This window comes from Drosophila navojoa, chromosome X, assembly GCF_054131105.1.
Source record: "Drosophila navojoa isolate 15081-1374.11 chromosome X, UAZ_NAV_1.0, whole genome shotgun sequence".
Classification (NCBI taxonomy): Eukaryota; Metazoa; Arthropoda; class Insecta; order Diptera; family Drosophilidae; genus Drosophila; species Drosophila navojoa.
This window is the reverse complement of record NC_142895.1, coordinates 8,442,598-8,455,492: the sequence shown is the minus strand read 5'-3', so window position 1 is coordinate 8,455,492 and position 12,895 is coordinate 8,442,598. Positions and strand designations below refer to the sequence as shown.

Genomic DNA, 12,895 nt, shown 5'->3' with positions numbered 1-12,895 from the left:
CTTTGATACCCGCAAAATTGCAATATCCGATTTTTAAGCTAACCTACGTAACATTATAAAAAAAAACATATACATACATATGTCACTTGTCATTTTTTGTTACATATTTATTCTTATTATTACATAATTTAATAATACTTTTTTTTGCTGTCGCACGTTTTATATCTTTATATAAATAATGTTTTTTTTTTTATTGAATCAATTTGTCACTCCAAGAAGAACATCAACTAAAAAATCGGTCAACTAAGTCGCTTAAACTGAAAAGGATAAAAATAAACAGAAACGGAAATTATGTATGATAAATGATATAATATGAAATATATACATATATATAACATACCTAAAATATAGCAAAATTTTTATTTGTAATTTTCGGTAAAAATTTGTATTTCAGCGTGCGAAAGAGAAAAGTTTGGTATTTTTTGTCCTTTTAGTCTACACTTAAAGCGGACGAAATGTATAAGTACTAATACATACGCACGTAGAGAGTGAAATCGAGAGAGAGCCAAAACAATGTTAACCTGTGCGATCGAATAAGCTATGTAAGCAATGGCTCTCAGATGGCATGCTCGTTGAGAGCGCTAACGACTAAGAGAGCGTCGGGAACACAAAGTTGGAATGGGACAAATATACATATGTAGCTTTCTTCACTGCGTATGTATGTATATAAAATGTAGCCAATGCAGCCCAATTGAAATTGAATTGAAAGTCAGAATTTGTTTCAGATTTTAAATGTATGTATACATATGTATGCACATACGCATATATATATTTATTATACATATAATATGTGTACATATGTGTTGTAGGTATATTTGCATCGTTCCATTACATTAAACTTATAATTTCTGTTCTTTTTCTCTGCTTACATTATATTGTATTATGTGTGGGTGTGTGTTTATAAATATATATATGTATATATCTGTGTGTCGATGTGAGTGCATGTGCAGACACACACACTCAGAAGACAGTACAGGACTTGTCCAATTTGCTACCTTTTAAAAGCGTCACATTCTTTAAAATAAGACAAAATTAATATTTTATTTAGAGTATGAGTACATGCGCACACATATTCATGCACATATTTATGTATACATATGCATGTGTTCGTAAATCTATTTTGTTTTCTGTTCATTTCTCATCGACTGTTATTCGTCTGCATATAATTCATGACCACGCACACTCTCACACATATCGATACTTGCATACGAATGCATGTATGTTTATGTGACCCGCCCTCCCCAAGATCTGTCAGCTCTTTCTCTGCGCGTTCCGCAATTCGCATAATTAAAATACAAATACAACTACATACATACATCAATTTTGGTTTACCAAGAATTTAGTTGATCAATTATCAAGATTCTAAATTTGTTGATTTTTCAGTTTCGATTTTTTTCTTGTCTTTACAATTCGTGTTTTTTATTTATGTCATCGATCAAACATTATTATTTAACTCACTTCATTGCACGTACAATAATCATATTAAATCCTATTTATAATGTGGATTTCTCATTTATAACTTAATTGCATTCTTAATCTGTTTGCTTTTTCTTCTGTTTTGTTTTTGTTTTCCTTACTGCGTTGTTCTCTCTGCTTTTGATTGTTGTTTATCTTTTGTCGAACATCTGTTATTGTTATTGATATAGAACGAAATTTGAAACCTGGCTATGTGTGTGAGTGCAGCTGGTCGTTTTATTTGTGTGATAATAGAAATTAATAAAAAAAAAAAAAAAATAAGGCGTTCATTTCTAAGTTATTGCTCTTCTGGTTACACTTTTTGTACGAAAGCAATTTCATTTTGGATAATTAGCATAAAAATAGTGAAAACACGCGGCCATCTTAAACTAAAAGAACTTTTAAAAATAAATTTAATTGTTTTAAAATTTAATTTTTAATTTAAATTTATAAAATGTATATAAGGTATATTTTCAATATCTGCATGTGGCCATTTTGTTGTGCACAATTACAACGTAATTACATAGTATTAAATTTGTTTTCTCTTTCTCTTAAGGTGTGTGTGTCTGTGTATATGTATGTGTGTGTGTCTGTGTATCGCCAATTGCGCTTCTTCGCTGTTCTAATCGAATAAATTATGCTATGCTAAAAGTGGGCTACAAGGTTTTCGTTTTTCACTTAGCACTTAATAATATGTATGTTTTTTTTTTCTTTTCTTTTTTTTGATTTATTATAAATTGTAGGTATAAACTTTTTGCTAAACGAAGATCAACTATAAGTATAAACATAAAATGTATTCTCTTTCATACACAATAAATTTTACAAAAAAAAAAAGGTTTATATATATGTAGTATCATTTTGTATGGTAAAAAAAAATAATAATAATTGTAATAATAACCTATCAAAATTGATTTTTGTAAGACGCACAAGATTGTTCTCCGGCGGCGCTCTAACATACATTCTCGTACACGTACACCACACAGAATGTGTGTGTACATGCATATATATATATATATATATATATATATGATGACGGTGTGTGTGATTCCTTATTTAGCTACATATTGTTGCTTTTGTGTTTGTATCTCTCTTTGTATTGTTGTTGTTGAGTACAGTGGGAGAGCGCTGGTGACTACATTGCTGGCAAGTTTAACTTCAGCGTAGTGCACAACACTCCTATACGCATTGAAATAAAAAATATGTATGTTTACATACATATACATATACGTATGTACAAATGCATATACACATATACTCTGTGTGTGTGTATATGTGCAACAAAACAAAAGCTTCCAAAATAATTCACATCAAATATATTGACATATATATGTGTATGCGTATCATTCTATCTGATTCCTCCATGTCTTTCCATATATGCATTCTTTTGCATAAGCTGATGATAAGGAGGTTTGCCGATCCGGAGTTGTGTTCCATGTTGCGGTGCCTTTCTCTATTATGTGTCTGGGTACGTGAGAGGGTATAGTATATGAATTTTGGTTGGTCTTCGCTCTCATAGCTGCTTTCCTGTTCCGTTCTGTGTGGGTGAGTTTGTGGGTGTCCTTTAGTTCCATTATGTTTTTCTTTGTTTGGTTGTGTTAAAAACAATTATTTAAAAACGATAATTCTCGTCCGCCATGTGTATGGCCCAGAGAAATTTGGTTCTATGCGTTTTATTAAAGATTTTCTCAATCGGCACGCCATACTTTTTACACCTGAACAATAAAAGAGAAAGGGAGAGAGACATATTAGCAGGCTATTCCCAATCGACATTAAAGATAGTTAATGAGCTTATTTACCAGGCAACTGTGATGCGTGGATCGAGATAATTTAGTTTGGATGTGCCCAAGGCAATGGTCTTATTCTCGTCTCTATCAGTCTCTTGTAGTTCTAATTTTTTCAGTTGATCCTTCAAACGTTCCAATTGTTTGCCCTTCTTATCGGCATTAAGCTTCTCTTTAACGGAACCACGCTTAGCTGCCTTTTTCAGATCCTATTTAAAGAGAATTATATGAAATGTTATATAGATTATGAATTGAATAATAATATCCTTCTCTTCACTTACATGATATTCGGATTCGCATTCATCCAGGGCATAGCGCTTGGCGCGAATTTTCTCCTTTAGGTTCTCCATTGACTTCTGGTGTCCTTTCGGCACGGAACGCTGATGGTTACAGAGGATGGCCACCGCACGATTAGCGCGATTATAAGTCAACAGCTTCTCGGCAACTGAAGCGTTTGGATCAGTAAGCAAATCCAATTGGTTCTGCAGCGTTTTCGATGCGTTATATGTACGAAATACTTTAGCCGTAAGACCTGTTAATCGAATCCAAATATGGAATGGTTAAGTAATAGACCTTGAGCAATATTTACATAATAATCGAATCCCAATTACCTTCCATCAACTCTTTGAGATGCTCATTCAGCACTTGGGTATTGAGGCGATCGAATAAATCATCGCCGTCCTTCTTGTTTTCCATGAACAGTTCGAGATTTTTGAAGACGCGCTTTTCCACCTCGACCTCGTTGTAATAACGTATGGAATCCTTACCAGGAAAATCAAATACGACCACATTCTCTTTATTATTGAGCTCCTTGTGCAGCTGCACATGCTCCACACGCAGCGAACAGCAGCCAACGGTATCGGCTTGATCCTCATCCTTTTCATTACCCGCTCTCAGCGCGAGCTTATCAATGAAATACAAAGCAACGGCACGTTGGCGAACACGCATCTCCTTCGACTTCCATTCGTCGCGATAAGTGGCGCGTATTTTGTCAATAAACTTATCAAGCCGGCGGGCTGTCTCATATTTAATATGATCCTTCTCGCCCTTTAGCTTGGACGATGGATTCAGCATAATGTATTTCACCTGGCCCTGCACGTTCTCCGTCCAGGATGCTAACCATGTAACGGTATTGTCGTGACGCACTTCTTTCCAGCGTTCGCCTGGCGGTGGCTGTGGCACCTTCGAGTTCTTGCCGCAATTGATGGATACATCGCGGGCCGCAATCCTACGCTTGATCATACCCATTTTTGGATGCTCGCCGCGACCACGAAACAGACCGGGCGGCTCCAATCGAAAGTTACCGATCTTCTCTTTGTGACCGTCGATCATGCAGAAACCATATTCCTTGACAAGCGCCTCGCTTTCAGCTTTTTTCGCGAGCTTCTCTTCTTTTGTGGCCGCCTTACGTTTCTCAGATTCAGCCTGGAAGTATTCAAACATTTCTTGGAAATTGCATTTGCGAAAATCTTTAATGATCTCCTTCTCCTTGGGTGTCATTGTCTTGCGGAAATCCTTAAAGAAATTGTTATTGAATACGTCCTTGGTGCAATAATCGTGATTTAACATCTTTGCATAAAATGTGGCCGCCTCCTCAGTCTCCTCGCTGAGCTCCATTGGCTTGCCATCATAAAAGAAGCGCACATTGCGTGGCACACGCTCATAGGGTGGTGCGAAGACGGGTCCCTTATGTTCCAGTGTTGTCCATTTGACACCATCCTCACGTTTCTCCTCTTCCCACCTTGAAATAGTAGAAGCACGTTTTGTTAGAATTTTCGTTTTCTTAACAATGCTGTTATTACTATTGTTGCTTTTCAAGTTTCTATTCACTTTGCTGGAATTCGTTTTAATACTAGCAGCAATTGTTGCGTATCGTTGTTGCTGTTTAAATATAACGTGAAATTCACGTTTTGCCGCAAACAACGACAGTGACAGCAAATTTATTGCCATTTGCCATTTGCGCTCACATAACGCATCAAATGAAAATGAAAGAAAAAAAAAAAAAACGAGTATCGGACTTAACCACAATCTATTTGGCTGCACAGCTGTTGCACGCGTATCGCGGTGAATGGTCAAAAAGTTTACACACTCATCGCCTAAGTCGTGTCACTGCCAAATGTGACTTTCAAAAAATAAATAGGTCAGTGACATTCAAAAATTCATACACACACACACACACACACACAAAAGCGTGTAAAGCATTTGTAAACTAATTTGAGCTAGTTGAATTCCAGAATTATGAATATCTTTTTTTTTTTTTTTTTTTTTTTTTTTTTTTTTGCAAACGCTGACCTAACTATCAGTCGTTGTTGGTTATAATTATACTTGAATTAATATAGAGTTATTTACCATCTCCACACTTCCTCTTCTTCCTCCTTTTTGTCTTTGCGCGAACGCTTGGTTTGGGACGTTTGGCTGGGTTCTTGCTTGACCTCAGTCTCCTGCATGACATAATTCAAAATGTTCAATAAACCATGTACAATTCATTAATTTGTGTTTTCATTTGCCTACCTTTTTAACCTTTTTCTTTTTGGGTTTCCCGCTACCGTATTCGTCATCTACCTCCACTTTGGGGCGTTTCTTCTTGTTTTTCTTGTCCTTCTCCTCTTTTTTCATCTTTTTGCGCGCAAGCAACGGAATGTCTTCGTCGTCATCGTCTCCATTTCCGTCCATTTCATCGGAGGGTTCTTGTTTTCGCTTACGCATTGCCAATGGCATATCTTCATCCTCGTCCTCGCCTTCATTATCAACATTCATATTGCTGTTGTTATATTTGTCAGTATCGTTGTCGTTGTCATTGTCATTATCGTCATCATCATCCTCCGTATAAGTGGCCTCCTCTTTAGTCACAAACTCTGGCTCATCGGATCTGAACTGCGACAAGGAGTAATCACAGGAACTGGCCTGGGACAGATCAAAGTTATCATCCTCCTTCTTAACATCGACAATGTGTTCTTCGTAGCCATTCTTATAGCCATTGCATTCTGATTGCAAGTGCTGCTGCAGATGTTCCTGCTGCTGTTGTTGCAGCTGCTGCTGCTGTTGTTGTTGCAGCTGCTGTAAATGTTGCTGTTGCTGCAATTGGAGTTGCTGATGCTGTTCCTGAAGCTGTTGCTGCTGCTGCATTTGGTATTGCTGCTGCTGCATTTGGAGGAGCTGCTGCTGTTGCAATTGTGCCTGCAAGGGATCAGCGTGTGGCTGTGAGACGGGCTCAGGCTTAACAAATACACCATCATAGGCAGGATCTTTTGAGGATGAGCTATGCCTAGAACTTGAACTGGAATGTTTGCTTTTCAATGATGATGATGAAGACGATGAGCTCTTGTGACGTGAGCTCGAAGACGACGACGATGACGACGAAGACTTGTGTTTATCTCGACTGGAGGAGCTGCTGCTGCTGCTGCGATCCTTATCGCGGCGTTCCTTGTCCTTAGAGGACGAGCCACTACTGCTGCTAATGCTGCTGCTCTTATGATGATGGCTAGACGAAGACTTGTGCTTGCCATTTTTATCGCGGTGGCTGGACGACGACGACGACGAAGAGCTGCGATTTGAGTTACTGCTATCTCGTTCCTTATCCCTATGCTTGTCCTTGCCACTCGAAGAGCTGCTGCTACTCTTATGTTTATCTTTATCGCTGTAAACAAACATTGATACACAACATATTAAAGCTAAAGCAGATCAATAAACAGATATTTTCATATTGGAGACTTACCGACTGCTGCTGCTTCCGCTTTTATGTTCCCTAGACGAAGAGCTAGAGCTCTTATGTTCGCTGCTGCGTTCCCTATCACGATGCTTATCCTTACTGGATGATTTATGTTTACCGCTGCTGCTGCTGCTGCTGCTTTGATGGTGGTGATGGTGTCCATTTGTGGTTACACCATTCGATTGCACTTCGCAGCTGCCGCCATTTTGCACGTGTACATTCTGCCAAAAAGAAAAAAGCACGTTAATCAAGTGAAAGAAACAAATGTCTGCATCAATATAAATACGGATTGAAATACGCACAGCAAAACAATCATCCATCGAAGTTATTCATACATTAATTTTGAGACTTCGCGGAAATATTTAGAACATTTGACTAGTCTTATAAAACTAATTGTAACACGCGTGCATGCACACCCACACACTCTAACACATACATACTCTTACTTTTATACAATTGTGAAAATATGTCTGCCTATAACTTAAAAAGAAATGAAGTATTGACTACCTGTGTGATCGAATGTGTACATGTGTTTAAGTGTGTGTATGTGGCTATGTTTGTGTGTGTGACACATTTAAGTAGCAACTCTACAAGTCAATTGTCAATGATTTACAAAACTCTTTATAGACGCGTGTGTGTGTGTTTATATGTAAGTAGAGATGGACACACCACACCATGCCACACCACCACGTGGTGAAAAATCAACCCTAACAAATTCAAATATCTTGTACGAAGAAAATAAAATGAAAGGGCAAGAATATTCCATTGACAGGATTTGAATGTGAGGGGCAGGAAGTGGGTAGACTATATAGTAAATGATAGCAGTGCTGATGTTTCTGGCGTTTATTGCTCGTACTTTCTGTCGAGCATTATTTCCAATGTAAGGTGTAACAGGAGCAACAGCAGTAGCAGCGGCGGCGGAGGAGTCGGCAGATCAAGGCTGTTTTTTTTATTTGTGTGCTTGTGTATATGTATGCACACACATGTGATTACTTCGGCACCTCGCGCAGTGTGACCACATTTGTACAAACATCAAAAATACACAAAATACTACAACCGAATTTAACAAATGCATTCCATTCGAATTTATTTTCAAAAACCAAAGCTCCTTTTATATACCTTCAAGTGTTATATTATCTTTTACTATTATTTGTATTAATGTGATATTCGATTGAAATAAGTTTGCAAAAAATGCTGTATGCGAAATAAACGCCAAGTCCATAAACAGTTGTAAAAGTAAAAACAAATAAATTGTTTTTGCATACTTTAGAAAACAATGATTGTTCACATAAAATACCATACTGGTATTTAGAGCAGCAAAAATCGGTCACACTGTGCCAAATACACATTGTCGTTGTGTCGTTGCCGTCTCTCGTCATTTTTATACTGCCTGCCTGTCTCTGCCTGCTACTACTTGCATGCATTGTCGCCATTTTCGTAAATCACCAAAAGGCCTTTTACTCTTTATTGCAATGCGAGTACGCATGATTTAGGTGCAGGTCGGTCGAAACTTGCACTGGTTGCAAGTACTTATGCATTTTGTGCATGCAAAAAATAAAAACACACTTGCCCCTTTCGTCACTGCACTTTGCAAAGCGGATGAAAATTACATAAAAATAAATACGTCTCAAAATTACTTACATTTTCAGCAGCCACATCCCCACTCATTTTGCACAATTTCTCAGTTGGCAGTCCGGCGCTTACGGCTTTTTTCCCAACTTCACTTAAAATTTTTTTCTTAAATATATTTTCTATACTTTTATATATTGTACTTAGTATTATATGTCAGTTGTCAAAAGCCGATACATGCGACTGCAACTACTTTTTGTGTCTCTGCATTTACTGCGCGATAATACAAAATGATATATTTTTTTTGCTAAGTCCCCAAATATTACACTTAGAAGAGTCTCTCTTACAGCGCGCAGCGGCCACGCGAACACGTTCGTACCGAATCTACTTCGAACTGTATGCTGTTTGGAGATGTGCACATGTATGCTAATAATTTTCGATAGTTTTCGAACACTGAATATCGATATCTGTCTGCTGACGCATTATTTTAGTATTTTTAGTTTTCGTGCAAACGTTTTTTGGGTGTACACTGTTGGAAATTCACAAATTCATACACAATAGCATTTATTGTAAATCAGAAAAAAAAAAATTAAATAAAATAATAAGTTAGAAGTGAAATGGCCAGTCGTGGTGCAACTAGCGTAATCACCGCCACGACTGGCGTCATCCATACCACCCTAACGTCAGGCTCAACGGTAACGGCAACGGCATTGCAAACAATCACCAATGTACTTACTGTCAGCTCAGTTCACTCCAACAACGTGAACATCTCGAATAATACGCACAGCGGTAACACAGCTGCCGTTGCCACTGGAAATGATGGAACTGATGGCGAAGCTGCCAAGCCTATGTATCCCCGTCTTTTCAACAAAATTGTGCTAACATTGGAGAACAGCCTGATACCTGAGGAGAAAATTGATGCGACCCCATCCAGTCAAGATGGATTGGATCTTGAAACAGAAAAGGATCTGCGCATCCTTGGCTGCGAGCTAATACAAACGGCGGGCATACTGCTCCGTTTGCCTCAAGTAGCCATGGCCACTGGCCAGGTGCTTTTCCAGCGCTTCTTCTACTCGAAGAGCTTCGTCCGTCACAACATGGAAACCGTGGCCATGAGCTGTGTCTGCCTTGCCTCCAAAATCGAAGAGGCACCGCGTCGCATTCGCGATGTTATCAACGTCTTTCATCACATCAAGCAAGTGCGCGCTCAAAAGTAAGTCGAGACACTAATTAGCTTTCATTTGGTATTTAACAATGATTTTCATCTGTTTCGCAGAGAAATTACGCCCATGGTGCTGGATCAGTACTACACGAATCTGAAAACACAGGTGATCAAGGCGGAGCGTCGAGTGCTGAAGGAATTGGGTTTCTGTGTGCATGTCAAGCATCCGCATAAACTGATCGTCATGTATCTACAAGTGCTACAATACGAAAAGCATGAGAAATTGATGCAAATGTCATGGAATTTCATGAACGATTCGTTGCGTACGGATGTGTTCATGCGTTATACGCCGGAGGCGATTGCCTGTGCGTGCATATACTTAAGTGCGCGCAAGCTGAATATACCGCTACCGCATAGCCCGCCGTGGTTTGGCATCTTCCGTGTACCAATGGCCAATATTACGGATATTTGTTATCGGGTGATGGAGCTTTATACGCGGGCCAAGCCAGTTGTGGAGAAGCTGGAGGCCGCTGTCGAGGAATTGAAGAAGCGTTATATTGATGCTCGTAACAAGACCAAGGAGGCGAACACGCCTCCAGCCGTAATAACGGTAGATCGCAACAATGGCTCGCACAATGCGTGGGGTGGATTTATTCAGCGTGCTGTTCCGTTGCCCACTGGGAAGTCGCCCAAGAAAGATTCACGTTCCCATTCGCGTTCTCGCACACGTACGCAGTCACGCACGCCACGTTCTCGGTCGCGTAGCCATTCGCCGAGCCGCGAGCGTTCCAAGAAATCGCATCGAGATCGCGATCGTGATCGTGAACGCGATAGGGATCGTGACCGTGATCGTGACCGTGACCGGGAACGCGATCGCGATCGGGACCGCAGTCGCTCGTCCCGCTCACGTTCACGATCGTTGCCCAAGCACAAAAAGAAGTCGCGCCACTATTCGCGATCCCCCACGCGCTCCAGCTCGCCGCACAGCAAGCATCGCAAGAGGTAAGACGGCTTTAGCTATAAGAGCTCTATTATAGCATTAACTCTGCCTTCTTGAATTTGACAGGAAATCGTCAAGAGATCGCTCCGATTATTATGTAAAAAAGGAACGCTCCAGCAATCCGGGCAACAGTCTAAGCGATAGCGATAAGTATCGTAATTCTAGTTCAAATTCCGGAAAGTCTCACAGCCGCTACTCACATCGTAGCAGTGGTGGAGGTGCTGGCGGCAGCGCAGGCAGTGGTGGAGGGGGCAGCGGAACTGGTGGCGGACACAATAACCGTGGAGGACACAAGCATCGCGATAGCGATCGTTCCAGAGATCGCAAACGTTGATTAACACAACAAATTCTATGCTAATTATAACAAAAAGCGTTTTCTTTTTTTTTTTTACATTTTACATTTTTATTTATTTCGGTTAAAGATTTTATTTCACTGTAAAGCAAAAAAACAAGTAATTGATATCAAATAAATGTAAACTAACTGTATATGTGTGTAATATATTTGTATATTATTCGATGGAGAAGGAAATAGAGGGAAACGCTATTTCGCCTGTAATACTAGATTCGTACTATATCACAGTTAAGCGCATTACAAAAGCGAAAGTTTAGCACCTTTGCTGGCAAGTTTAGACACATATAAAAACAATAATTAGCAAACAATTTGAAGTGATTGTAATTTTGCCGAGTGTTGTTTGAATTTCAGTTTCAACTCGATTGCAGATTTATTATTCATTCATTTTCAGGTGGCTGAACCAGTTAAACATGAAATACTCGATCTACTCTCATGTATATTCATATGTATTCCATTAAGGACAGCTGATATTGATTAAAATCCTACACTACATATTGGTACTTAGGCAATAGGGGATAGCAGTTTGCATATCCTATGTAGAGCATAGCCTGTGGATTCAATGGAACAGTCGTGACTGAGACTGTCATCCACTGTCGAACCTTCAGATATTTGCATACACTATATAAATCGTATTTGAATAAAATTAATGAATCATCTATACGTTCATAGTGTAAGACATCAATGAAATTTGCGGATGCTGTAGCGAAACATCACGGAACTCGGGCGTAAAACTAAGTATGAAAAACGAAAATATGGTGGCGATAATCCATTCCGATATGGTGCTTATTACGTGGTAATACCAGCCGCCGTCCGACGGATACCTGCAACGCGAATCAATTGTTTAATTCTATTGCCTGGCCAAGGAGTCAAGAGTCGGTCTTACCACTTCCGCGGATTCTGTCCATTGAACAGGATGTGCGACATGATGCCAGTCACAGCGAGCATAATGAACAGGATCGTGCAGCAGACGGACATGCCCAGACGCAAGTGAGCCGTTTTCCTTGTGCCGGCCATGGGATAAATGGTGTACGTCATCAATGCCTGCATCCAGAAGTACAAAGTGCCGCAACCAAAGCAACAGAAGGCGCCAATGAAGTGCATAATCCGTACATTAGTTTCTTGAAAGTTGCCCACAATGCTTATGCCCAGGCAGGACACCATGCCGAACCACAAAGACAGACGATTGTGTCGCACCAAAGTGGCGTCCAGTTCCGGATGGTGCTCATACAATTGCATTATATGGCGATATCGCACATAGATAGTAAGTCCCACTTGAAATGAAAACCGATCATTAAAAGGAAACGTAGAAAAAACAGACAGACAGAGAACGGGAGGGTGAGAGAGAGAGAGAGAGAGAGAGATAAAGAAAGCGAGGGAAAAGTAGGGTACACGGCAGGGTACAATAAATCAGCAATTTATGACTCATTCGTTACACTAGAGATATGAATTATTTTGAAATCTGGCGCAACTCACATAGAACACTGCCCATATTAATTAATTGCCCGAAAATACAGCTTTCCGGAGAGTAGGTGGCTGCATCGCTTATATAGGGCACTGTGGGCACAACATGTCCCTCTAAGACGGCCACAATGTAACTGCGCCAAATGCAAAGAACAATAACATATAAGGGTATTTTTTCGCAATTAAAACATACACCATTAGCAACTTACGTGCCCAAAAAAGTCACTTGAAAAATGAGAAATGTAGCAACTGGCAGTAGGTAAACATTTGACATAGTGCCAGGAACAAGCTACACGGCAAATAACAAATTCAATTCAATATTTTTATTGCGCAGAACGAATTTCGTACACAAAGTAAAACGGGGTGATTGTGGGAGATTGCAACGGCAGAAGTGCAGCCCTGCCAA

The 12,895-nt window shown here is 39.7% G+C and overlaps 3 protein-coding genes across 3 annotated transcripts; 1 reads left to right on the top strand and 2 right to left on the bottom strand.

The window, feature by feature from the left end:
- Window positions 1-1,867: 1,867 nt before the first annotated feature.
- Window positions 1,868-8,908, bottom strand: Top1 (DNA topoisomerase 1). The gene is made up of 8 exons (XM_089263901.1): window positions 8,587-8,908; window positions 6,952-7,166; window positions 5,748-6,873; window positions 5,586-5,677; window positions 3,848-4,977; window positions 3,518-3,768; window positions 3,252-3,445; window positions 1,868-3,167 (listed from the first exon to the last, which is right to left on the bottom strand). Exons 1-8 carry the CDS (start codon window positions 8,611-8,613, stop codon window positions 3,065-3,067), a joined length of 3,138 nt encoding a protein of 1,045 aa, XP_089120027.1. The 5' UTR covers window positions 8,614-8,908; the 3' UTR covers window positions 1,868-3,064.
- An 87-nt stretch (window positions 8,909-8,995) lies between these two features.
- LOC108656420 (cyclin-L2) lies at window positions 8,996-12,627 on the top strand. Its single transcript, XM_018108471.2, has 3 exons — window positions 8,996-9,727; window positions 9,791-10,678; window positions 10,743-12,627. The coding sequence occupies exons 1-3, from the start codon at window positions 9,132-9,134 to the stop codon at window positions 11,008-11,010; spliced, it is 1,752 nt and encodes a 583-aa protein (XP_017963960.1). The 5' UTR covers window positions 8,996-9,131; the 3' UTR covers window positions 11,011-12,627.
- On the bottom strand, window positions 11,337-12,891 carry LOC108656429 (DNA damage-regulated autophagy modulator protein 1). Its single transcript, XM_018108484.2, has 4 exons — window positions 12,699-12,891; window positions 12,502-12,623; window positions 11,912-12,299; window positions 11,337-11,849 (listed from the first exon to the last, which is right to left on the bottom strand). Exons 1-4 carry the CDS (start codon window positions 12,761-12,763, stop codon window positions 11,684-11,686), a joined length of 741 nt encoding a protein of 246 aa, XP_017963973.1. The 5' UTR covers window positions 12,764-12,891; the 3' UTR covers window positions 11,337-11,683.
- Window positions 12,892-12,895: the final 4 nt, after the last annotated feature.